This window comes from Cydia strobilella, chromosome 1, assembly GCF_947568885.1.
Source record: "Cydia strobilella chromosome 1, ilCydStro3.1, whole genome shotgun sequence".
NCBI lineage: Eukaryota > Metazoa > Arthropoda > Insecta > Lepidoptera > Tortricidae > Cydia > Cydia strobilella.
In genome coordinates this window covers 16,535,667-16,562,260 of record NC_086041.1, presented here as the reverse complement: position 1 = coordinate 16,562,260, position 26,594 = coordinate 16,535,667, and the positions used below count along the sequence as shown (strand labels likewise).

General features: G+C 36.4%; 3 protein-coding genes across 4 annotated transcripts in view; 1 reads left to right on the top strand and 2 right to left on the bottom strand.

Moving 5' to 3' along the window:
• Positions 1-1,765: 1,765 nt before the first annotated feature.
• On the bottom strand, positions 1,766-16,288 carry LOC134746075 (stress-induced-phosphoprotein 1). Its single transcript, XM_063680304.1, has 7 exons — positions 16,114-16,288; positions 15,595-16,032; positions 14,409-14,874; positions 7,572-7,772; positions 6,938-7,134; positions 4,132-4,257; positions 1,766-2,816 (listed from the first exon to the last, which is right to left on the bottom strand). Exons 1-7 carry the CDS (start codon positions 16,120-16,122, stop codon positions 2,637-2,639), a joined length of 1,617 nt encoding a protein of 538 aa, XP_063536374.1. The 5' UTR covers positions 16,123-16,288; the 3' UTR covers positions 1,766-2,636.
• LOC134745904 (uncharacterized) overlaps positions 3,233-26,594 on the bottom strand; it is a 125,766-nt gene continuing 102,404 nt past the window's right edge. Inside the window, exon 2 of the mRNA XM_063680017.1 lies at positions 3,233-3,242. The gene's annotated coding sequence lies outside the window, so the exon portion shown is untranslated. The remainder of the gene's footprint in view (positions 3,243-26,594) is intronic.
• LOC134746260 (protein mothers against dpp) overlaps positions 16,607-26,594 on the top strand; it is a 118,414-nt gene continuing 108,426 nt past the window's right edge. Inside the window, exon 1 of one of the 2 annotated variants that reach the window (XM_063680612.1) lies at positions 16,607-17,041. In XM_063680612.1, the coding sequence (XP_063536682.1) occupies positions 16,934-17,041 (108 nt within the window). In that variant the 5' untranslated portion in view covers positions 16,607-16,933. The remainder of the gene's footprint in view (positions 17,042-26,594) is intronic. The other variant, XM_063680603.1, reaches the window with a different exon arrangement.

The window sequence follows — 26,594 nt, the reverse complement described above, 5'->3', positions numbered from 1 at the left end:
GAACTTCCTTCTTAATTTAGCTGCATAACAATCATGTTAGGGATACCAGATGAAAATATCATAATTTTATGGGTAATTTTGACCTCGAAGTTTTTTCGTACTTCTAATTCCAAAAAATAAATAAACAAATGTTGTGAAGGTTAAATGTGGTGTACATTAATTGGTGTGATTGCGATTTGTGATTTCTTTAAATTAAAACCCATAATACATTTTATTTTACGTTTTATTTACTAAACATGTTTAGTTTTGTACCACCTGCGCGAATTATAGGAGGTATTTCATTGTTTATACGCCTAAAAAGGACGGCCCATTGACATTTTATTTAACAATTTTTAATACCGTCAAACAAGCTAACTTTGCCTCCAGGGTAATCGCCCCAACGTGATATCAAATATTGGGGTAATTTTTACCAATATGGTATCCCCACGTTTATGACGTCATCTATGTCTATCCCTTACGGGCGCACGCGTATAGCTGGTCTATGTAATGCTAGGTCTATGTTGGTCAAGCAAATCTTGTCAGTAAATAGGAACAAAGAAAACTATATTCATCCTTTTCTTTTGGGTGATAGTACTAGTGTAAGACAAAGATAGTATGATTCTCTCTGTCTATGTTTGAAATGAGACAGTCCCTTGACAAACTTTATCTTGGTTATAGTTTGTCAAAGGACTGTTACATTTTAAATATTGACAGAGAGAATCATATTATCTTTGTCTTATACTAGTACTAGCACCCAAAAGAAAAGGATGTGTATAGTTTTTTTGTTCTTATTTACTGACAAGATTTGCTTGACCAACATAGACCTATCCAACCATTTAACCAACCATACTAAAATCGACCAACTGACATAGAGGATTTTATCAAATAGCGGAGTGATAGCAAATTTTGTAAGGAAACGTTGAAAGTCGTTCACACAGCGTCTATGCGGGAAAGCTGTCTAGCCGTGTGAACGATTTTCACGTTTCTATACAAATTTTGCTGTCACTACGGTATTCGCTAAAATCCCGTATATGGTATACGGGAAAAATTAACGCCGTGTGGACCTAGCCTTAGTCATTAAGATAAAAATTGATAGCGCGAATCAGGATTTTGACTACACGAAACAGCGCCATCTAGCTTGCAATTTGGTAACAACTTTATTTATGCGACCAGAACAAGGTTAGTTTTTGCTGCGAGTGCTGATTTTGAGTCTCCAGCAAGCAAGATGCTATAATAGAATCACGAGCGTAGCGAGAAAATATTCATCAGCAAACATTTGATAAGATACGATTGTAGGGATTATGTTGAGTAAGGAACCAGCTTCTTATTTGCTAAATTATTATTTTTCTTAGCTAGGGGTTTACCCGTTTATTCTGGTTTCATAATATTAGAGAGTTTTCTAAAATAAGTATTGAAAACCCGATGCTCACAGATCCTGGTGTTATTGGGTTCTTTCAACTCAGAATCACTAGTAGTAGTAAATCACTTTATTGTACAAAACAAAAATTGTTAACATGAAATTCATATAAATTTAGGTACAAAGGCGAGCTTATCCCTAGCGTATTCAATCCTGATGATAAATGTCCCAAATATTTGTATGAAAATTGTACATTCCACTACGTCACGCACATACAATGATTTTTTTTTTTCACACCAAAACGAGACGTAATAGAATGGAAATTTTAAGACCTTTTTTTAATGGCAGGGTTTCGAGTAGAATGAGTGCAAGAATGTCCAGATTTGAAAGAATGTTAGGCAAGAATTGATGAAAATAAAAGATAAAAAATATTGGCTACATTGTTTATTGAATAAATTACAAAAATGGTGTATTTATTTCCCTCGTTAGAGCCGCATTGACATTTGTATGTCGTGTTGTGATGGGTATCGGTTTCATACATTTAATATGCATCAGGCATCAGACAAATGTGAACGCAACCATATTAAATGTATGAAACCGATACCCGTCACAACACAACATGACAAGAGACAAATGTGAATGCGGCTTAAGGCAGTACATAATATGCATAAATCATATCCTTCATACCATACGCTAATACAAAATTGAATAAAACCAGCGCCAATTTGTTTTAGTCAATATCTACTGGAAAAGCGTACTTTGGAATGGTTTTAACATTTAGAAGCAAACTTTGTGAATAAAAATCACAGATCAACAGATAAACGCATCAAACAATATTCAATTTTTAACTTGGACTTCCGGTAGTTATGGAAGATAAGCATTATAAATACATTTAGTTTTCTTAAGTAGGAATACGAACGGCGGAAACACATATAGGTCTCGTTAAACCATGTTGGGACAAGATAAACACATTACGGGTGCATTTCTGGGGTCTAATCGCAACATCCGAATTTCGAAATATTCCATCTCCTGTCATTAGATTTTACAAGACCGACAAAGGTGGAAAGTTCGAGAACGGATTTGGAAATGCGGATGTTGGGGTAAGAGCTGGCTTAGGTGGTATTGGCATGAGCTTTATGCCCGCGAAACTCTTGGCTTTTGTATTTGCGGAAATATGGCTGTGACACTTCATTTGCGAAATTACGCAAATACGGGCAAGTGTGTCGAGGCAAAATCCACACCAATTAGCAGAATCCCAACACGTTCGCATTGAATAAATCCTAGTCACTAGTTGATCTAGTTAATGTATAGCAATGAGGCCAGATTCGAGAAGCTTTTGTATTTTAGCGGCGATGTCTGGGTTCTTGAGATGGTCTTGTAGAGCATGCGGATCCTGCTGCATCTGTTCGAGGATGCAGCGCATCGCGGGGTCGCGCAGGATCGCTTGCACTTCGGGGTCGGCCATCGCACGTTTACGCACCTGCCAACAACATGTTCTTACTAAGAAACTTAGGAGGAAATACTACGAAATGGGCGCGTTTAAATTGATGCTTTAGCACTGAAAGGATCAATCAACATTTTGTAGTAGCTTGTTACTAGTTTGTCTGGTAGAATGCTACTAGAAAAATGGCTGTCTTTTTGTAAAATCTATTATTATATATTGCAGCAAATTATTTTTTATTCGGCTCTCTATAATTTTTACAACTCGTTAATTTTAAGCATTTTCAAACGCAAACTCTTATCACTATCGACTATTTGCTTATGGGGACATGGTGAGTATAGATACTACAAAAAAGACATATATTAGTATCAGTGGAGCATTGACAACAAGCTCCTTTTTAACAAATCAAAGTGCTCCGTGATGACTTTCAGCCGTGCCAATAGTCCCTTATTCGCCCAATACCTGCTAGGTCCTGATCCCATAACTCGTGTCGAGTCTATACGTGACTTGGGTGTCATCCTCGACACGCAGCTCAACTTTCATGAGCACATGAAAGCGTTAGCCAATAATTGCTACCAGAGGTTAGGGTTTGTAGTTCGGAATGCGCGAGATTTTGATGACGTCAGGGCTATTAAATTAGTGTACACTGCGTTAGTTCGGAGTAAACTTGAAGCTGATGCCTCGGTCGTTTGGAGCCCGCATGAAGACAAGTACGTCCTGCTTCTGGAAAAAATCCAAAAAGCCTTTCTGCGGTTCTTATATAAGAAGATTCACGGGTATTACCCATATTTGTACCCATCAAAGTTCCTGCTTGGCGTTTTGGGGTTTAATTCCTTAGAGGTAAGGCGTAACTACGGGCTCTTGACTACTGCATGTAATGTCTTACGGGGGAACTCGGACTGCCTTGAACTGGTTGCACAGCTCGTACGCCTGTTCGTTCCATCTATAGCTAAGGCCCAATTTAATTTACGACCGCGAAGTCCTCACCTATTAGCTGTGCCTAAAACGCGCACTATGTCTCATAGCAAATCACCACTTGTCCGCGCTCTACAGTATATCGACGCGCTCCTCGCATCAGCACCGGAATGTGATTTATTTGCAAGTAGTTGGATGGATCTGTGTAAAGAATGTATGTAAGTACTGTGAGGCGATGGATAAGCGTGAATCATCTGTTTTGTATTAGTTTTTCTTCTGTATCATGTACCTAGTTGTATAAATACTTTCTATTATAAATTTCTCAGTGTATTAGTTCGCTGTAATGCTGTGTAAATTTTTTGAATTAATAAAATAAAATAAAATAAATATTTGCCTCTTAAATCCTTATTGATGTCCATTTAAAAAAATTAAGTATTACCTCTTCAGGGTTGGAGTTGAGCTGTGTCGAGCATGCTCGGTATCCTTCGAGCGCCTCCGCGTTGCTGGGGTCCAGCTCCAGTGCCTTTTGGTAAGCGGTCAGCGCCTTTGACGGCTGTTGCATGCCCTGAATAGAAAGATAGTGTTAATTAAAAACAGTAACTGTGTCAATGTGTTGAGAACATTATTAAAACATAAGTAATACTTTAGCCACATGACTACCATGTGTTGATGGAAAGTTTTCAAAATTTCGAATCAGGTCTCATCTGCCTGCGCAATTTAGGGTTAGCTGGTTGTGTTTTGTCCATTTTAGGCAAATACGAATGATTATCTGGGTTGTTTAACCTAGTTAAGTCCTTAAGTTTTTATTCTTAGAACTGTTAGTTAATATTATTGGTAGCTTTGCAATTGGTAGGCTAATAAGGCAAGCAGTAAGCTTGTCTCAAAAATATTTGAATTACAAATAGGGTTTGCTATATCCGTCCGATTTTCTTATTCGGATAATTCGAATAATACAATTTGTATTATCCGAATATTTCCGATAATTTCGGAAACCAAACCAAAATATTTATTCCAAGTAATATAATTCGTAAATTTAGCGCTAAAATAAGCGTTTAGTTAATAACGGCGGGGATGCTAGAGTGCCATAATGCGAAGTTTCAATTTTTTTTGCGTAAATCAGCAGAACTATGGAAAAAATACCACCTAGGTCTATAGAACTATTAAGGGTGCTACTAGAACTCTCATAAATAGTTAAGTAAATAGATTTAGTATTAGAACCGCAGCACTGTGTGGATTATACCTGTTGAAATAGGTGATGAAAAGGAAATGGAAGTAGGCACAAAACATCCATATTCTATTTGTTGATTTTGCCAAAGCATAAATTTGTCAGAGAGACACTGTCTAATTTTGCAGTGCTTTAAAGTGCCAGACAACTTGTTAAAAATGATAATTGTTGCCACCACAGTAAGCAGGATGAGTGTAAAAAGCTTGTGGAGAACAACAGCCGAATTTAAACTAGTCACTGGTCTGAAACAAGGAGCCGCTCTTTCGCCAATGCTGATCAACTTCGCACTTGAATACATCGTCCGAAAATTGTTTATGTGTGATGGGAGTGTAGAGTTGAACGGCAAACATAATTCAACATAATCATTGGATTATGCTGATGACTTGGGGCTATAGGCTCAAAACAAACGCGACCTGGAGGCCATGGCTAGGATCATAGAGTAGGAAGGAGAGAAGATTGGTCTCGGAATCAACACCAGAAGCGATCTGGAGGCCATGGCTATAGGATCATAGTAGTGGCAGTGGCGCAGAATAGGACAGAATGGCGTTCTCTTGTTTCAGAGGCCAATATCTTTTTTGGGTCACTGATCCAGTGGAGTAAGTAAGTATTGCTTTCATTGTTAGCATTTCATTGCTACTGGATAGATAAAGACGAGTAGACGAATGAACACGAGGTGAGGCACTAGATGTATTTCCAACTAGGCACCAGTGAATCCAGATAATTATAAACCCTCCTTATTAAGTACGGTTTTAAAGATAACAGTAATATAATATTGTCTTCGGTTACCGCGATAGTTACTCATGAAATAAAACTATGAAAACGGATTATATCGCGTATATTGAATTTATAATACATCCCGACGTTTCGAACCCTTTACAGCGTTCGTGGTCAACGGGTGACTGAGGAAAAATTACAAAGTGCAAAAATACCCACATACTAAAATAATGAACAATCATAGACTATAAACTTTAAGGCTGGTTGTACATGCAAAATCGGTTCATAAGGCTAGTTATACACTACAATTATTTCCAAGTAAAGATATATATATATATACGCGATAAAAACTACGCCAGCTCCAACCCTACACCACGGACCCGAGAAGATTTAATTCCCTCCTAAATTGTAGGAGGGTATCCCAATATGGGACCGGCAACAAACTCAGCGGGACACATCTTTTCAAAACATATTATACTCAGAATGTCCAACATCATCCAACACTAAGGTCTCACAGTCTATGTCTCGCTTGCTCCTTTATCAGATGGACTACAGGATCCCAAGCTGGTGGTAGAGAAAAGCCATCTTCCCTATTAAAGTTTGGATATTTCTTAGCGCGAGGCCATGATTGTTCATTATTTTAGTATGTTGGTATTTTTGCACTTTATAATTTTTCTCAGTCACCCGTTGACCACGAACGCTGTAAAGGGTTCGAAACGTCGGGATGTATTATAAATTCAATATACGCGATATAATCCGTTTTCATAGAATTATTTCATAACAGTAATATGTTAGATTTAGATTCAGATCATTTATTTGCGTAAAGTCTATGTATATATGCACGTTTAGCTGTTATAGTAATCATTTAAAATTGGTTGGGGTCTACGTCTTTGTATGAAAACATAGTCAAAAACGTTATTTCTGTGTTATCTAAAATATCCGTTTATTCGAATACTTTGAGTTGTATTATTCGAATATTTTCGGATATTATTATTGGCGGATATTAGAATATTATTAATATCCTAATATTCGGATTGCAAACCCTAATTACAAACCTTTTTAAGAGAACAAAACAATACTGATTTAAACTTTCACGACTTTTACTCATTATTATTTAGCAAAACGGGACTTAATACATTGCGAAACGAAAACGTCGGAGGTAAATTTAAAAACTTAATCATACGCGATTAAGTCCTGTTTTGCTAAATAATAATCAAAATAATGCTCAGTTACAATCAGAATTATAAGAAGTTTAAACATTTTTGACCATCAACTCCAGTTTATAACTTTATAATAATTTTCTCACCTGTAGGATTTTTCCCTTCCTAATCCAGCCCTTGATGAACTTAGGGTCCAGTTTACAGCAGGTGTCGCAGTCGCGAAGGCCCAGGTCGAACGCTGCCAGCTTGGTGTAGCAGGCGGCACGGTTGGAGTACAGTTTTGGATCGTCAGGGTTGCGTTTTATGGCTTCCGTGTAGTGCTTTACTGCATTGCTGTAGTCGCCTGCACAAATATAAAATAATCAATCGTTGTACAATGAAATATAACAGGAGCAGAGGGCCTACCGCGAACACCGAAGTTCGCAAATTGCGGGCATCTGTCTCTTTTACTTCAATTACAGCGTAATTAGAGTGATAGAGAAAGATGGCCACAATTTGCGAACTTCGGTATTCGCGGTAGGCCTTCAGAACCCTTGGAGTCATGTGAATGTATATTAAATCCCAATTTTAATAACATAACTTCCGTGAGATTCCAACATATTAAATCGCGTCACTCACGTCAGTGTTGATCAGACAATGAAGCCCCTTGTAATGACTGAAACTTTCTGAGCAACTTTCGACTGTGAGGGACCAATTTTTACCCGAGTTGTTCTAAATAGATGATGACAGATTACATTCTTGAGATCTAAGTAACTACTTAATAATGACAATGACACTAACCATTCTTAAAGTAATCATTGCCCAATTCTTTCTCTTGCTCAGCCTTGACAGGATCAACATAGGCTTTCCGCTCCTCCTCCACAACTCTCTTCTCAACCTCGCTCAGAAGAGTCTTGATCTCTGGTGTTCGATGTTCAGACATGGACTTCTCATAGTAGGTTCTTGCTAACTTCCATTGCTCCATTTTTTTATATGCATTACCTAAAATCATATTACAAATATATTTCAAATACTTCCTTCCCAAAGGACATTTTGATCATTAATGAGTTGTGCATTGGGGCATTATCAATTGTCAAAAATAACATAAACCTATGCTTTTAATCAATTACTGCAAGTACCTACAGTTGTGTGAATTACAATAGCAGTCAATAGGAAAATGAAAATTAACTTTAGATCAGTTGTATTGGATCTTTTTTTTATAATTCTTGTTCAAAATTAACTGTAACCTTTACTTAAATATTATTGGAAGAAAAAAATAATTATCATAAAAACTGGCTTTTACTACCTCGCGGAAATTCTAGTGTACTATTCATCCATCCATCATTCGGACTTTGTTGTTGATTTTTGACCGACTACTTGGTTTGTCATGGACGGCACTATCATCTAGAACCTCAAGCAAACAAACAAAATCAAGTAATCGGTCAAAAATCAACAAAAAAGTCCGAATGATGGACTAGTACACTCTGCCACGAAGATTGTCGTATAGAAATAGTAGATTGTTAACCAAGGGATGAAAGGCACTCATTTCTGCCGAGGTGTCTAGTCTAGTCCGAGGCAGAAATGATGCCTTTCACCCGAGTTAAACACTCTACTTTTCATTTCGAATACGAGGAAAGTAAAATGCATGTGTTTTTTCAAAAACATGACGAATAATACATTTTTATAGTATTTATTGAGGGAACTTTCAATTAAGAGCCAACAGGAGTGGTCATTTCTCCATACAAACGTACTCGACTGTTTCCTCCCTGGTTTTTGAAGCTAGAGGAATGATTTTTTCAACACAGATTAATATTGTCAATATCTGTGTCGGTGTGTTTTGCTTTTTTTGATATTTTTGTTTTTTAAGGCGCTAGAGCCCTTCAAACATGGCCAAAAATGGCCTCACTGACTATGCCGCAATGAGAGGCGTGGTATTCAAAACTGGTATCAATTAGCCAAAAAATCAAAACAGTCCGACACAGACAATTTCATTATCATTTAGATTTCCAAATTTGGTTACGATTGCTTAAGTTTTGGAGGAGGAAACAGTCGAGTACGAAACCTCGATTTTTGAGATTTTTACGCAGGATTTTTCGCCTAAGCTGCAGTTGTCCTTATCGCACTAATTTTAGGGGCGGGGTCAAGTTTCTAAATACGTACACGGACAGAAAAGTGATGGGCAATAGTCGACATTGAAAGTCGATAATCTAGTGATGTGATAAGTTATCGATAAACCATAACAAAGTCGCGATTTGCCTCTTAGTAGGCGAAGTAAGTAAAGTGAGTATGCACTTTGGCCTCAGGGGATATCGTTTAACACTATTTATTATTCCTTGGTTCATACAAAGCTGAGCTGACGCACTAGCTACGAGATTAAGTCCTGGCTACCCCCCAAAAAGGGAGGGGAAAAGTCGGCTTCTGCGGTCCAGTTTGCCTCTATTTCTACCTATCTCTTGATATGAGATCAAATTTGGTATACATTTTGTGTAAATTAGGGACGAATAATTTATTTTAGAAATAATAGTTTCACATTTTCATACACAAATCTGAATATACGAACGAAAAATTAAAACTATATATAATTTTTGGTCACAGATTTGCTCTTTAGAAGCAAATTGTGGTGATTTGCACTAAAAATTAATTACACAATTTAGTTTATTCATTCTTTATTTAGAAAAGTATCAGTTCTAAGTACGTATTATTATATTGCTTTATATTTTACAATTTTCACTATTATTCAAAAATTTATTTTAAACAAAGTATTAATTTTATTAAAACTTTTGTGACGTGATCTCATGAAAGGGGCTCCACGAGGCGAAATACTTTTTACGCCAATTATTTTCTTTTTTTTTAATTTACAACAAAGACGAAAGTTCGAAAAAAATGTGGTTACTTAATAATTGCCTAACTTGTTGAAAAAATTACTTTACATAATATCAATTTATAACCGTAGTATATTCCATGATATGTTTTAAATACACCATATTATTTCCTAATTTTTAAAAGAATATTTAATACCTTTAAAATAATATCTGTCTGTCTGTCTGTCAATCTGCCTGTCCGTCTGTCACCAGGCTGTATCTCGTGAACCGTGATAGCTAAAAAGTTGCAATATTTACGGATGATGTATTTCTGTTGCCGCTATAACAACAAATACTAAAAACAGAATAAAATATTTTTTTAAGTGGGGCTCCCAAACAACAAACGGGATTTTTGCCGTTTTTTGCGTAATGGTACGGAACCGACTCGCACTTGGCCGTTTTTTGTTAATAGCTTTGAACTTTTTTTATGTGGGAATAAACGCTTCGAATACATTTTTCTAGACATCATTCTGAATCCAATGAGGTATCATACGTATTTTTAGGAGTTAGTATCTCTATTAGTGGCAGCCGTACAAGCCCAATTTCAAAGAAAAACCGCAAATCGATGTACAGGTTAGCCGTTTGGCACACGCATACTAAGAGGTCAAAACAAACTTTTTGACCCGCAGTTTCTAAAAAAAATCCCTTAGGAGGGGTATGCTGAAACATTTTTTTTGTATGAAAAAAAAAACATATTTTTTTCCAAAAACCTATCGTGTGTGGTATCATACGAAAGGGCTTTTTGAGGCGATTCTAAAATTATACCACATCATTACATTTTAGCCATTTTTTTGTAAATTAAAACAAATAGAATTTTCAAAACACACCAAGTTTGGGGTCAAGTTAAAGGGTTAAGTAGAACTGTGTCACTTTGTATTGAAAAAAAAACTAAATAAATTTTTTATTGCTTTTTTGGGGTTACATATGAGGATATCACGTATCATTTGTACAAAAAAAATCAGCCATATCGTATCTGGAGGAGCCCAAACTTGGTATGTTTTGAAAATTCTTTTTCTTTCAATTTAAGAAAAAACCGGCCAAGTGCGAATCGGAATCGGGCGCCGAGGGTTCCGTACATTACACAATTTAAACAATGTATTTTTATGTGAAACGTGAGTGAACGGTAAATTGCGGTTTACGATTTATAACGTATTAAAAAAAAACTACTAACTAGATCTCGTTCAAACCAGTTCTCGGTAAAAGTTGGCAAGGTAATGTACATCATATATTTTTTCAGTTTTATCATTCTCTTATTTTAGAAGTTAGAGGGGGGGTTACACATTTTACCACTTTGGAAGTGTCTCTCGGTCTCGCGCAAACTATTCAGTTTAGAAAAAAAATATATGAGAAACCTCAATATCATTTTTGAAGACCTATCCATAGATACCACTATTAACTAGATAACTATAGGGTTTGATGAAAAAAAAAAAATTTTTGGGTTTCAGTTCTAAGTATGGGAAACCCCTAAAATTTTTTTTTTCCTATTTTTGAGTGAAAATCTTAATGCGGTTCACAGAATACATCTACTTACCAAGTTTCAACAGTTCTTATAGTTTCGGAAAGAAGTGGCTGTGACATACGGACGGACGACAGACAGACAGACATGACGAATCCATAAGGGTTCCGTTTTTTGCCATTTGGCTACGGAACCCTAAAAATGGCTAAAATGCAATGATGTGGTATATTTTCAGAATCGCTTCAAAAAGCCCTTTCGTATGATAGATGAGAAGTATACGATAGGTTTAAAAAAAAAGTTTTTTTTATACAAAAAAAGGTTTCAGCACTCCCCTCCTAAGGGAATTTTTTTTAGGAACTGCGGGTCAAAATTTTTGTTTTGACTAGTATATACGTGTACCAAACGGCTAACCTGTACATCGATTTGCGGTTTTTTTATGCGAACAGCTTACACTATTTTTTTCACCACCTTGAACCTTTTGTAGACTAGACTATTGTCCCAAAATATTGGGCGACGACCGGTCGTCTGGCCTAGGAGGTAGTGACCCTGCCTGTGAAGCCGATGGTCCTGGGTTCGATGATATGATATGATGAGCACAGATATTTGTTCCTGAGTCATGGGTGTTTTCTATTTGTATTTAAGTATTTATATATTATGTATATCGTTGTCTGAGTACCCATAACACAAGCCTCCTTGGGCTTACCGTGGGACTTAGTCAATCTGTGTAAGAATGTCCTATAATATTGATTTAATATTTATTATTATTTATTTATTTATTGGGTTTCATATTTATTCCGATCAGAATTAGGAGCTCTTCAATTTATACCTATTTTTATCAAAATCTGACACATAAATAAAAAAACGGACCATCAATAAAACTGTATAATTACATCAAAGTAAGAAATATCACATGTCACATGTTTCTTTATTATGATAATTTTATCTAACCTGAGGCTTTCTTTTTTTCTATTCAACGGAGCCGGAGAGCGGCAAATTTGTTTTTCAAGACGCTTGCTCGAAAAGATCTTATTTCATGCAGGTGTACTGAAGGGAAAAGGCCTATATTGTTCCCGCGGGAGTTATAGCTTTCTTTTTTAATTAGGTATGTCACTAATTCATACGAACCAAGTAAGTTATAAGTAAAATACTTTGTTTAAAATCAAGGTATAAGGGAGTTTTACTTTTAAAATACTCACGACTATAATTTAATATTTTTGTTTATCATATTTAAAAATATTTAATTGGATTAATTTAACAGCCGTTATCTTGTATGTTTTTATACAACAATGTTTTCTTGTATGTCCATGTTATGTTATGTTTTTTTACTATTCTGTAACTCGAAATGTTAACCCTTAAATGCATGATTTTTTGTATAACTTTTTAATAAGTTGAAATAGATGTGTCATGCTGTATAAAAGTAATAAATGTGATTTTGGATAGCTGCATATTGAGCCACGGACCATCAAATATACGATGCATATATACATCATTATGCATTTAAGGGTTAATTAGATTGCAGGTTGTAGAAGGATATTGAATTTAGTTACTAAAAACGCGAGCGGCGTGAGGAGCGCAAATAACGTGCGCGTCGGTGTGCGTGCACCACACACACTGGGATAGTCCCTCGGTACGCGGTACCGCCCCCGTCAGCGCGACGACGATATTCTCTTTCAAATCTCAAAATTGAGTTTGGTCTCGGCTCCTGTTGGCTCTTAAAAATTCAGGCAAAAGTATCGTTATTTATGGAATGGAGAGTCAAGTATCACAATGGAAATTGTATAACAAATCCATTTAAACTCAAATTTCAATTGCTTATCGTAAAAAAATTAAAAATATCGTACTTCGAACGTAAAATGCTCTAGTGCAGACACGTATCATTTTCTGCGCACCTTTTAGAACAACAATGACCCTCTTTCAGAGCATGAGAAATGAAAAGTTAATTTTCTTCTGGATGATATGGGTTTAGATGTTAAGCTTTCGTTGGAAATAATAGGCAAGATACTAAATTACAATTATAGTATACAATTGTATTTTTTCGTTGTTACGTTTTTATAACAATTTCCGCAAGGTAGTAAAAAAGCCGATTTTCATGATATTTTTTTTTTACTTCCAATATTATTGAATTAAAGGTTACAGTTAATTTTGAAACAATGTCAAGTAATGCAGAAGAATTATAAAAAAAGATCCAATATAATCGATCTGAAGTTATAGTTTTCCCATAATTTTGGGCATTTTTAGGGTTCCGTACCTCAAACGGAAAAAACGGAACCCTTATAGGATCACTCGTGCGTCTGTCTGTCCGTCTGTCACAGCCTATTTTCTCCGAAACTAGTGGACCAATTAAGTTGAAATTTGGTACACATATGTAAGTTTGTGACCCAAAGATGGGCATGTAACGTAAACAAATGAATTTTAAAAATGGGGGCTACTTTTGGGGGGTAAATGACAAAATTAAAAAAATAAAGCTTGACAAACTATATCGTGTTACATATCAAATGAAAGAGCTTATTGTATCTCAAATATATTTTTTTTATAATTTTAGGATAAAGAGTTTAAAAGTTATTCAAGAAAAAAGGCAAAAAATGACCATTGCCCCCCTTTATCTCCGAAACTACTGGGTCTAAAATTAAAAAAAAAAAAATCAAAATAATTGTTTACCTATAGATGACAGGAAAACCTATTAGAAATGTGCAGTCAAGCGTGAGTCGGACTTAATTACTAAGTTTTTCTTCCGACCCCAACGGGTTTTTTAAAGACAATTCACTCACATTTTACATAAAAAATTGTGTAAAGTACGGAACCCTTGGAACGCGAGTCCGACTCGCACTTGGCCGGTTTTTTTTCTGTAGTGATGCATTGGACTTTTTTTCCAAAATAGGTAAATTTCATGTTTTTCCTACTCAGAATACGAGCTCCTTCGTTCCTACTAGGAGGAAAAAAAGCTTCCCAAGTTTTATTTTTTCATTCCGTTACCATTTTTTAAACACTTTGCACGGCCGAGTATGGCGGTTACAAAATGGAAAGTATGTAAAATGCATAAAAATATTGGGACATTGTTTCTTTCCTAGGAGCATATGGAATCAGCTCATGATTCTGGTCACAAATAACATTAAATTTACATATCCTAAAAAAAGTCCAGTGCATCACTAGCACTACAGAAAAAATGCCCAGCTAGCAACCTGAAAACATGTCAGAACATGCTAGGTGTCATGGAGGATCTGGGGTGGTTAGGGTAGCGCTCCCTCGTTTTTCATGCGGGTACAATGGTTGTTGATTTGCAGAAAATGCCCAGCAGAACTAACTACATTTATAAAAACTTACCAATTCTGGTAAAGGCTTTAGCTATTAACTTAAAATCAGCTCTATTCTCCCTTCCAATCTCTATGGCGTTCTCACACTCCTTGATGCACTTTTCATATTCCTTTTTCTCAAAATAAACTGCAGCCATATTTGTGTAAAATGTTATATCTGAAGAATCATGTTCAATAGCTTTCCTATAGTGCTGAATAGCAGCATCAAAGTCCTTCTTTTTATAACATTCATTGCCAAGATCTTTTTCTTGTAATGCCAGTCTTCTGTTTTCTGGTAAATCATCATATTTGGGTTTAGGCGGTTCTTGCTTCTCTGGTGGTGGTGTTGGCTTTGTCTCCGATGCTGGGGGGTCTACATCCATGGGCCATTCACTACCTTTGAGGTTGATACCAAGGTAATGACCAAGGGTTTTTGGGAAGCGTTTATCTTTGTTTTTAGTTAAGTTGCAAGTATCAAAGGGGTTTGATGCAATGGACTGAAATATATTTAGGCACATAATATAATAAGGTCTGCATAATATTGTCTTCGGTTACCGCGATAGTTACTCATGAAATAAAACTATGAAAACGGATTATATCGCGTATATTGAATTTATAATACATCCCGACGTTTCGAACTCTTTACAGTTGATTGTTCATTATTTTAGTATGTGGGTATTTTTGCACTTTGTAATTTTTCCTCAGTCACCCGTTGACCATGAACGCTGTAAAGAGTTCGAAACGTCAGGATGTATTATAAATTCAATATACGCGATATAATCCGTTTTCATAGTTTTATTTCATAAGGTCTGCATAAATAAATCGAATTATACAGTTTCTAATTATTGCTAATATCAAATCATTTAAATCAATATCTTACAGCTTGTTGCATTGGTAACAAATCCATCCCTAAATGTATGACTTTGTAATGGCATTTGGAAATTTTACATATCATTCCCAGTACTTTACTGGAAGAGTTTAATAGTCAGACACCAATTGAAGTGATCCAAAAAACAAAGTTAATGATCACTAGCACAAGGTTATCTGCACAGGTTAATTATTCCAGAATAAATTATAGGTACAGGGACAGTGCACTTATTAAGTAGGTATTTATTTAGAATTCAATTAATTTACAGTTATAATGTAAGAAAGATTACTTCATAAATACAAACGTTAAGTTTAAATAAAATGTAGTTACTAGATAGTACAGTACTCACCATTACTAATTTCATGTATTCTGGATCCTTCATCCACTCCCTGCACTCTGGATCATTCTTCAGCCTCTGCATGAAGTCCTTAAGCATGCCAGCCTGTCCTCGCACCTCCTCCAGCCCTGATACCAACTGCTGATTCCCAGGCTCATGTTTCAGCCCCAATTCGTAAGCCGCGATTGCTTCATCGAATCTACCTAGGAAAGCAAGTGCTGAACCCTTTCTGGAATACCCTTTGCCCCAAGTGGGGTTAAGAGACACTGTCTTTTCAGCGTCCTCGAGAGCCTCATCATATTTTCCTGCTTTAGCGTGAGCGGCCGACCGGTTGCTGTACAGAACGTGGTTATTCAAGTCTAAAGCGATAGCGTCCGTATAACACTTTATCGCAACATCGTAATTCCCGGCAGACAACGCCTCGTTACCTTTTTCCTTTAACTGGTTAACCTAAAACAATTATCATGAGTTACTTCTAAGTAACTCATTCATAATGAAAGTTTAGTTGATAATCATTATAACCTAACTCACCTGTTCCATAATTGCTGATGCTTGTGATTAGTTAAAACTACTATAATTTGTGTATAGTAAGAGTTTTCAATTAAACAATATCGATATCACCAGTATTTCTCTTTGTTCGTTAAACACAAAATAGAGCCCAGCGTAGCGCAAGATACCAAACCGAATATGAAATGAAATGACAATTCAAAATAATTCGAGAAAATTCTCGCAAGATGCGAATAGTTCGTTTCTTTACACGGTTGCACGCTTTTGTTAACAATATTTTTGTAGCCACCTTCAATAACGATAGATGTGTGAATAGGGACGGATAAAGTAAAGGTGCACATACACTCCTCTTTATTTACTATGGTTTAGTTTAGTATATGTTGATAGAAAGCTTCATTAAATTTGGTACTTAAAATAATTGTATTAGAAGTAATTACTTGATTCTTAATTACTCGTAAGTCATTGTTCAATAAGTAAGCGTCATTGATCACATTTAGTCTCATCACTATTCAATGACACAAATTTAAAAAAAAAGTCCAATGGAGGCACTTGACGCACTTGACAAGCGTTTTATTTTCATTTTTCGAAATTTATCCTGACCCAAGCTAGAAACCTAAGAACGAGTTGCAGCACAAATTAAAAGTGCAACGTACAAGAGTTTTAAATAGAGGAATACAGTGTTAGTGTTATCGTTCGTGATCAACGTCGGAACGCTTGGTGTTTTGTAATTAGTATAGTACTTGTGGGGAATACCAAGTATCGATGGCCGTTTAAACGTTTCCGTGGTGTATTTGTTGAACTCCTGGAGCAGTGAGTCACCGAAGCATAGTATCGGGCGGTCGCCATGGACACCGACGATGGGGAATCCTCGAGCAGCGGGCCGATGTCCAGCTTAAATAGCCTGTTTTCTTTCACAAGCCCTGCCGTCAAGAAACTCCTGGGCTGGAAACAGGTTAGACCCCACATATGCAGTACATATTAGCTTTTCTTCTCGGGTGGTGCTACAATATTTCGTTAGTGTAAGTTTCTAATGTTAAGAAATTCAGGTTAATTTTATTAACTATTAAATTAAATGTATGTGAAAGGAGGCATCTCAATCTTCAAAATACACCACTATTCGTCTTATAGCCTCAAACATAAGGAAAAATACTTTATAATCATCTATATGTGTGTATGATTATGTGCAACAAACTAGTCATGACCTTTTATGGTAAGATATCTTTCTATTGCATGGAATTTTGTGTTCTGCTCAGTTGTGTTGACATAAAATAAGGGAGGTTACTGTGTGTTGTTATTGTGAGGGAGGTTTGATATGTGGTCTAAATTGAAGTGGCATAGATTTGACAAGTTGTGTAATTAAGTTCAATTTTGAAATACAGGAAATGTTGCTGAGTTAAGGATAATTTGCCACTGTTCATTTTATATTGTAATTTAGTTTCAAAATCCCTTAAGTTTTTTTTGATTTGGTTCTTTCAAATTTTTGTAAGAAATTTCAAGTACTTGCGAACAACTAATTGCGACTCATTGTTTGGGAAATGTTTAGTGTAAGTTATTCTCTGTTAGATACTTAAGGTTAATGTGTATAATAATGATACAAACTTGAGTTTTAAAAACATTTACACCAGACTCATTTTGTTTATAAACAACTAGTCATTGGAACTATTCCAAATACTGAATGATTATGATAACTATATTTGTGAATCATTAAAACTAACATCAATACTAACACAAGATCCTCTATATTCTGAGTCTTGTAAACATGTATAGTTGTATGAGGAATAGATAAAGAATATGAATAGTATAACAATTAAAACTTTCGCATTTTGAACACATATTAAATCACATTTACAATCGGGCCGCAACCACGACCAGTGAAACCTGTGTCGAAACGTCAGTAAATAAAGGTAACAAAATAAATTTGCGATAGACCCGATTGTAAATGTCACACAAATCTCTGTTTTGACATTTTGCTGGGACGTCAGTTGGCCGCAACCACGACCAGTGAAACCTGTGTCGAAACGTCGGTAAATAAAGGTAACAAAATAAATTCGCGATAGACCCGTTTGTAAATGTGACTTAATATCTGGCAGACCATGTCGGCGATGGCAGGACGAGTTAGTCTCCTTTTTAAAGGAATGGCCAGAGACTGCACAGGATCGGGAAGACTGGAAAAAGTGAGGGGAGGCCTTTGCCCAGCAGTGGGACATTATAGGCTCCTAATAATAATAATAACAGTGAGCTGCGAAATTGCATGGAGACATTATGAATAAATTCATTGATAAAGTTGCTATGCACTCTTACGGCTGATGGTACCTATAAGGCAGCAGAACTTTATAAGTTATCAATGACCAACAAGGTGCTCGCTGCCTTTTACTTGAAAAGCGGAATGAAGTCTATCTATCTATCTATCTATCTAGCCCTTTTATTCTGAGCTAGAGTATGTCCCGTAGCTCAGTGTGCCGCTTGGCAAAGGCCTCCTCTAGCTCTTTCCATTGAGGTCTGTCGTGGGCCACTCTTTTCCAGTTCGGGCCCGCTGTGAGTTTGAGTTCATCCTCCCATCTTGTTCGGGGTCTCCTCTGGCCCCGTGTACAACCTCTTGGATACCAATCTGTTACCATTTTGCTCCATTTTTCCCGCCTGTCTCTCAACATGTGGCCAGTCCATCTCCACTTCTGCTGATCTATTTTAGTGAGTATGTCGGTCACTTTTGTTTTTTGTCTCAGGTCTTCATTTCTCACTTTGTCTAGTCTGCGTGTTCCCGTCATACTTGATCTCTGGCAGTACTTAAGCCTGTCTCGGTGCTCTTTGTTGAGTGCCCATGTCTCACATCCGTATGTAATGCAGGGTAAGATACATGTGTTAAATACTTTTCTTTTTATGGTAATGCTGAGATTAGTGGACTTCATGACTTCCTTCATAGACCAATATTTTTTCCATCCATTGGTAATTCTTGTATTTATTTCTTTGCTAGTGAGGTCTACCGGAGATATCAGTTGGCCAAGGTATGTGTACTCTTCTACATAATCTAGTAAGGTCGTATTTATTTTTATTTCTGTTTTTATTGAATTGGTCATTAATTTTGTTTTTGTGGTGTTCATTGTTAAGCCAACTTTTTTGCTTTCCTTGCATAGTGACTCGATCATATCTTGCAGCTTCTTTGGATCTTCTTCAAATAATACTATATCATCTGCAAATCTAAGGTGGTTTAGTTTCTTGCCATCTATGTTCAGACCCATGTGACTCCAATCTAGTTTGCGGAAAATGTTTTCAAGGACTGCAGAAAATATCTTGGGGGACATTGGGTCTCCTTGTCTCACGCCTCTTTTCACTCTAAACTCTGGGCCAATTTTTTCCAATTGAACTCTTGCTTTGCTGTTTTTATATAAGGTTTTGATGACGTTAGTATATATCTCCGGAATACCTTGACTTGACAAACTTTCCTCCATGGCTTTGTGGCTTATGCTATCGAATGCCTTATTGTAGTCTATGAATGCCATGTATAGAATTTTGTTGTATTCATTATATTTCTCCACTACCTGTTTCACTGTGTGGATGTGGTCTAATGTTGAAAAATGTTTCCTGAACCCAGCTTGTTCGATTGGTTGGTTTTCATCAAGTCTTTTAGTTATTCGATCCAGTATGACCTTCGAGAAGATTTTATACAAGTTGGACATCAGACTTATAGGCCTGTAGTTACCTATGTCTTCCTTTGAGCCTTTCTTATGCAATAGGATGATGTGTGATGTTTCCCATTGTTTGGGTATCCATTGGCTAGTTAATATTCTATTGAATAGTTTTGTGAGTACGGGAGCTAGTTCAGAGGCCATCCCTTTTAGAAGTTCATTGTAGATGTTATCGGGTCCTGCTGCTTTCTCTAACTTTTGACTCTGGATAGCCTTGATTACTTCGCATTTCAATATTTCCGGCTCGAACTCTATGTCGGGTACTTGACGCTGAGTGTATTCCCCTTTGTTCGATGTTTGAAGCATAGGTAAGTCTGTGTATAGTTGTTCATAAAATTGCGTGGCTATTTTAACTATATCCTCCCTTTTTGTCACGGTGTTTGTTCCTCGTTTGACTTTCGGGATCCATTCCTTGTTTATTTCTCTTAGTTCTTTAAAGGCCTTTCGCACACCCCCTGATTTAATTATATGTTTCTCTAAAGTCTGTAGTCTTTTAATTTTGCGATCCCTCCTTATGTTTTCTTTAATTTTTTTACTGATTTCTGCAATTAGTTTAAGGTTATTCTTTTTGAAGGGTCCTGCTATTAGTTTCTTTCTTTCCTCTATAAGGTGAAGAGTTTTCTCACTGAGTGAGTGTTTTTGTTTTTCAGAGTTGATTTTTTTGGGAGCCGTTAAATATTCTTCCAGTTTCTGGTAACTTTCTTTGATGCTGGTGTCATCCTTTATCAATTCATCGATGTTTTCTGACAGCGATTTGGCTAATTCCTTAAGATTTGGGTCAATAGTCCTGTCTGGTGTTTTTATAATATGTTTTCTGGATGCCTTTGGTGGAATCATTCTGAGTTTGCTTCTAATTAGTCGATGGTCAGTGTTGAAGTTGAGATTTTGTATAACAGAAGTGTCTATAAATGCTTTTGGATTGTTGCTTGCAATGTAGTCTATTTCGTTTCTACTTTTTCCATTTGGAGAAATCCAAGTCCACTTATTGCTCGACTTTTTCCTGAATAGACTATTAAGGAGGTATAGGTTGTGTTCCATCAAAAAATTTACCAGTTTTTGGCCATTTGCGCTTCGTTTACCAAAACCAAAATTTCCTATTATATGTTCCATGTTGTTTTGTTTGACACCTACTTGTGCATTTAAGTCTCCCATGAGAATTACATTGTTTTTTGAGAATTTTGTAACCACCTCAGACAATTCCCCATAAAAGTTCTCAATTGCTTGCTGTTCAGCTTGTTCTGTTGGGGCGTAAGTTTGTATGATTGTCCAGGTTTTGTTGTGACTGGGTATTTTCATGTTGAGAACTGCTATCCTGTCAGAAATGCCAATTAGGTCAAGAATTTGGTTTTTGAGGTGTTTTTTAATTAGAAAGCCTACGCCCCTTTGGCCACCTGCTTCACCTTTAGTATACATTATGTACTCTGGTCTCTCTTTAATTGCTTCCTGGGGCCTTCTCATTTCGCTGATACCGAGGATGTCCCATTTTATGTTTTCTAAAGCCGTCTCGAGTTCTAATAAGGATTCAGGAGTTCGTAATGTTCTTGTGTTTAATGTTGATATATTTATATTTAGTTTTTTTTTTTTTTTTGGTTTGCTAGAGGGTTTTGGTCTAATGCTCCCGCGGTGACCGGCCGTATTGGGAGATGGGTTTGTTATTGTTGTTGTTGTTGTCGTTTTTCTGTTTTCCGGTTGCTTGTGGTTATTTAGTATCAGTTTTGTATGTTTAGTTGGGGTCTTCCGGTTCTTAGAGGGCATTTTTAGTTTTTTGGAATTGGACTTTCAGATACTGAATTTGTTCTGGAACGACTAAATTCAAGATCATTTGTTTTATTTATTTTGTTTCGGGCCATTGGCTGGCTCTGTCTTTGTTTGTTTCTATGTTTTCTGGTGATTTTGTAGGTGAACGGATTCGTTTGTTATGGTTTTTTGCTAGCAATTTTCCCTTGATTATAAGTTTATCGTAGCGAATAGTGGCCATGTTCCCTTTCCTCGTCTCCTCTTGCTGCGCTGCTTTTAAGTCTTTTCTAGCCTGCAGGACATCTTTCGGGAAGTCTTCTGTCACGTATATGTTTTCGGGTAAATGTTTGTTGTTTTGTAGAATCGCGAGTCTCCGCCAAGCCAGGGTAAGTTTTATTAGTATTGGTCTTTTTTTCTTTTCGTCTTTTTTTCCCAGCCTGTAGGTCTCGCTGATCTCCCAAATATCGAATTCGTCTAGTTTTGCAGCTTTGGTCATGACATTCAGCGTTTTTAGGACTATTTGCATAAGGTTATGGTGGTTTCCTTCCTGCTCTTCTACTCCATGCATAATAAGATTATTTTTCCTTGCGTGTTTTTCTAGGTTGTGAATTTTCCCCTTTAGGAGTGCTACTTCGTTTTTAAGTTTGTTGTTCTCTTCCATGAACGGGTTCAGTTTTTCGTCCAGTGCCGTCCCCATGCTTTTAGTAAAGGTATCAGTGAGGGTTTGAGTTTGTTTCTCGAATTCTTCTTTGATTTCTTGCGTTTTGAAAATGAAGTCTAATAGAGTATTTTACAGTGTTAACAAAATTGTAGCAACTTAATTATTATTTCAAAGTACCTATTATTTTCAATAACCCATTATAAACGCATACCACAGAATAACTAATAGTACTACCGTACAGAAAATCACAAAAGTCAGATTTAGGTATAAAATTATACCTATACTCGCCGCCTGCAAACACAATTGAAACTTATAACCGCGCATGAACCGTGAATCTTCTTTGCTCGCCGCAGTTTTATGACCGAGCTGCGAGTGTCTGCACGGGGTTGTCACTTGACAAGTTTTTGTACCTCTATACCTACTGATTTATTAATTTTAATATAAATATGTAGGAATTACAAACGTTGATTCTGTAAACATATTTTTTTATCTGGAGATAGTATGTCTGATTCTCACGGAAGTAGGTATGCCACAGAAGTACTTATTCCTTCGAAAATATGTCGGTCAATATAGTCCGGAATTTAAAAAAATGTTATTTCTGCTTCCTTGTTCTTCCGTTTATTCAGACATCCCTAAACAGAACAATATCTATAGATTTACGTTTCGAAGGCATTATGTATTTTTAATTTTGCGCGAGTCGAGCGGCATCGGCAGCCCATTGCCATACGCCTGCCCGGGAGGCGAGCCGGCCAAATGTACTTAAACTGCGAAGTGACACCCCCCTGCTCTTACTTAAAAAATATTATTCCTATACAACCTATATATTACTTAAAATAGGTATGTGGTATGTGCAGCGCAGCCTGTAGGCTTTGCACAAGAGTGCCGCGCCGCGACAGTGTATGTATAATGTAGGAAAATGTTTGCTGCAACTGCATCACTCCGCAGACTCCGTAATTTCTTGCCTTACGCCACTAAGATTGCGCTAGCTCAATCCCTCTTATTGCCCATATTAGATTATGCCGACATTTGCTATCTGGACCTTACGGAGGACCAGCTGAATAAGCTCGAGCGCCTCCAGAATCTCGGTATAAGGTTTATATTTGGTCTGCGCAAATTTGACCATGTGTCACAGTTCCGTTCTCAGCTCAAGTGGCTTCCTATTCGTCTTCGCCGTGACTCTCATGTTCTCGCCCTTCTCTATGGCATTCTCTTTAACCCCGCTACACCACCTTATCTCAAAGAGCGTTTCAAGTATCTCTCTTCTATCAGATGTTCTCAGACTCATATTCTTGCTTCTCCCTCATCTACTTCTAAATTTTATAATAGCTCTTTTACCTTCAGGGCTGTTCGGCTGTGGAATGCTTTACCAGTAGAATTAAGATTAGCTAAATCTCTCCCCATATTCAAAAATCAGCTAAAACTATACTTTCTATCTCTGCCTTAAGTTGCCATTTTATATATTGTATATATGCTTGTATAAATATATATTATATATATATATATATTGTATTGTATATTTATTTGTGTGTTAGGTTTCGTTTTAATACTTATATGTATAAGTAGTAATTGTAGTATGTGTGTTTGTGTTTAATAGTCTCCATATTTAGCTCTTTGCACTACCTGTTGACTTTTGTATGAGTTCTACATTTCCTGCTACCCAAAGGTTGTCTGGAAGAGATCGCTTTTTAGCGATAAGACCGCCTGTTGTTACCTGGTTCTATTTTTTCTTTAAATATTTCTTTGTAGTTTTACATGTATGTAAAATGTATAATTTTGGTGCAATAAAGAATATTTACTTACTTACTTACTATGTATATTCTTCTTCTTCTTCTTTTTCTAGGGGCTATGTAAGGCTCCAGAGCCTATGTATCACTGCGACCATCTCTGATCTATTGTGATCGCCACCTACTACAACTCTCGATCCAAACCTGCAACTTCAAACAGCTGCAGGATCTTTTTGGTTTCGAGAGACTTTAAGGTGGTTCGACTAGGTTACCCAAAGCTTAAACCCCGCTAGATGGCGTCACTTTCGCAAATTTCCAGGTTTTATTTTTTTGTGGAATAGTGTTGGTATCTGTATACTTAAAAGTATGTTTAGCGCACTCTTTACATAAATATTGAACTATTATAATAAACATTGAATACTTCATTAGTGTAAAAAACACTTTTAAAGTCGACAGAGTGTTTCTGTCATGCTATTTCCTACTATTACTCACACATGCAAACAGTGTTTCCGTGATTGCTTGTAGTAGACAATTTCATGCAGTGTAAGTATGCTGCAATGGCGTTGCGGTATGTTCGTGGAAATACGTCCGAAAGGATTCGGGTTCGAGACTGGTACGTCAGGGGTACTTTTTTTTGTCCTTTTTGTGTTATCTTATGTTTCTTATACCTTTTATTCTTTGAATTCTTGTCCGATTCCGATATAACCGAAATATATTTCAGTGATATCGGAAACGGCTCTAACGATTTCGATGAAATTTGCTGTAAGGGGTTCGATCTAGCTAGGTCTTATCTCTGGGAAAACGAGCATTTTTGAGTTTTTACTTATGTTTTCTTTTTCTCCCAGATATTCATTATTATTAATAAATTAGTTTATAACATTTTATAAAAATATGTGACGTTTTGAACTAAAAGGTACCACATTGTCGGTTGTCGATTAGGTTAATTTCATTTTGAAGCTTTATGGAAATAGTTTGGTTGAAAACGCCACATATATTGAAAACCTGACTTTCACAAATCTCACCTCTTTGGGTTCTTCCAACTCAGAAAGGATGGAGAATACTGACGATTCTTAGTAGCACTAGCCCAAGGAAGTCCAGGTTTGTAAGTATCAGGTATCAGTTTTTTTTAAAGCGCTAAATATAGTTCTACAAGTAAAGCAATCCCTTACTGCCCAGCCTCTATAGTATTTTTCAAACTGGAAGGGTACGATGATAGATTTCATCTCCATACAATTTATAACCTAATAATGCCAAATGTTGCAAAATTATAGCGAATTGAGATCTATCATCGTACCCTTGCAGTTTGAAATAGTTATTTACGATACAAGTGCGGAAAAGAGAAAATTCGAAACGAGTGGCGACAGATTAAAACACGACCGCAGAGAGTGTTTTAAATCGACACGAGTTGCGAATTACCTATTCGCACGTGTATCGTACAACGTTTTACAGTACATATGGCCCTTTAAACTTTCGACATATGCATGAAAAGTGCTCTTTACGCACTAGGGCGAGAAAGTTGCACCATATGTACTGTAAAATACTTTTTAGTACATATGGTGCTACATATACGTTACCGCCCTAGTGCGGTAATTAGTACAATACGTGCATATGTCGAAAATGTAAAGGGCCATAATTATGTACTGTAAAACGTTGTACAATACACGTGCGAAAAGGTAATTCGCAACTCGTGTCGATTAAAACACTTCCTTCGGTCGTGTTTCAATTTATCGCCACTCGTTGCCAATTTCCTACTTTTCGCACTTGTATCGTAATGTACTAATAATAAAGTAGTGATTGTAAAATAAAATTAAAACTTTTTTTATATATTTTTTTTTATTCAAGTAGGTACAGTGAGTAACAACATTGCATGGCCTTCTAATTATAACTATTATAGAAAACGGGATATTTATCATGTTTATTTATATTATTTATTTCTCGATATTTTGGCCGGTCTTGCAAGACCAGTCGTTGTGGAGATCCCTGGGGAGGCCTATGTCCAGCAGTGGATGTCTTGTTGGTGTAGATGGATTCACACAACAAATGAAATAACATTTTTTCATATTTGTTATCCGTAGTTGTCCCTGTACCTGAAAGAAAAATAATATCATGATAGCACAAAATCTCTAATGTGAGAAATGTGTGTGTGTGTGTGTTAATGGAAGAAAGATGAAGCAACAATATGGATTCTAATAAAGTTATCATTTACTTACCTAGTAATAATTGTGTTTTTCATTCATAGACAAAATTCCATAATTTTCATCCCCAGGAAATGTTTTATTTTACTTTATTGCAGTGAGGATGTCCTGATTTTTTCTGGCTAATGAAGGAAAACATTTTATTTCCAAGAATGCCTCTTCATTTTGCACAATACCTAAAAAAAACCTAGAGTTAGTGACACATTGACTATTCGGCAACCAAAACAGTAATAATTACATTATATAGGTATTGTTCACTGCTTATATCTACCATTACGGAAGAAGTGAGAATTATTTTCTGAAAAGATCGGCACGAGAAAATTACAATGTACAATGAAGGAATGAAACTGTACCTACCTTACGAAACTTCACCATCATGAATTCCGCTTCAATTGAGTCTGAATTTTTCTGGATTTTCGCGGACCAGAACACCGATGATTTTTGTAACTTGATTTAGACGTTGCTACATATATTATTATACTCTTTGCGATGCTATCATTTTCAA

What these genes read in the sequence shown, in the direction of transcription:
- LOC134746075 (XM_063680304.1), bottom strand. An exon ending in AATACATGAAATTAGTAATG is followed by an intron (nt 14,875 to 15,594) that starts GTGAGTACTGTA and finishes AATATATTTCAG; the next exon opens with TCCATTGCATCAAACCCCTT. An exon ending in TCAACTCCAACCCTGAAGAG is followed by an intron (nt 2,817 to 4,131) that starts GTAATACTTAAT and finishes TGTTGTTGGCAG; the next exon opens with GTGCGTAAACGTGCGATGGC.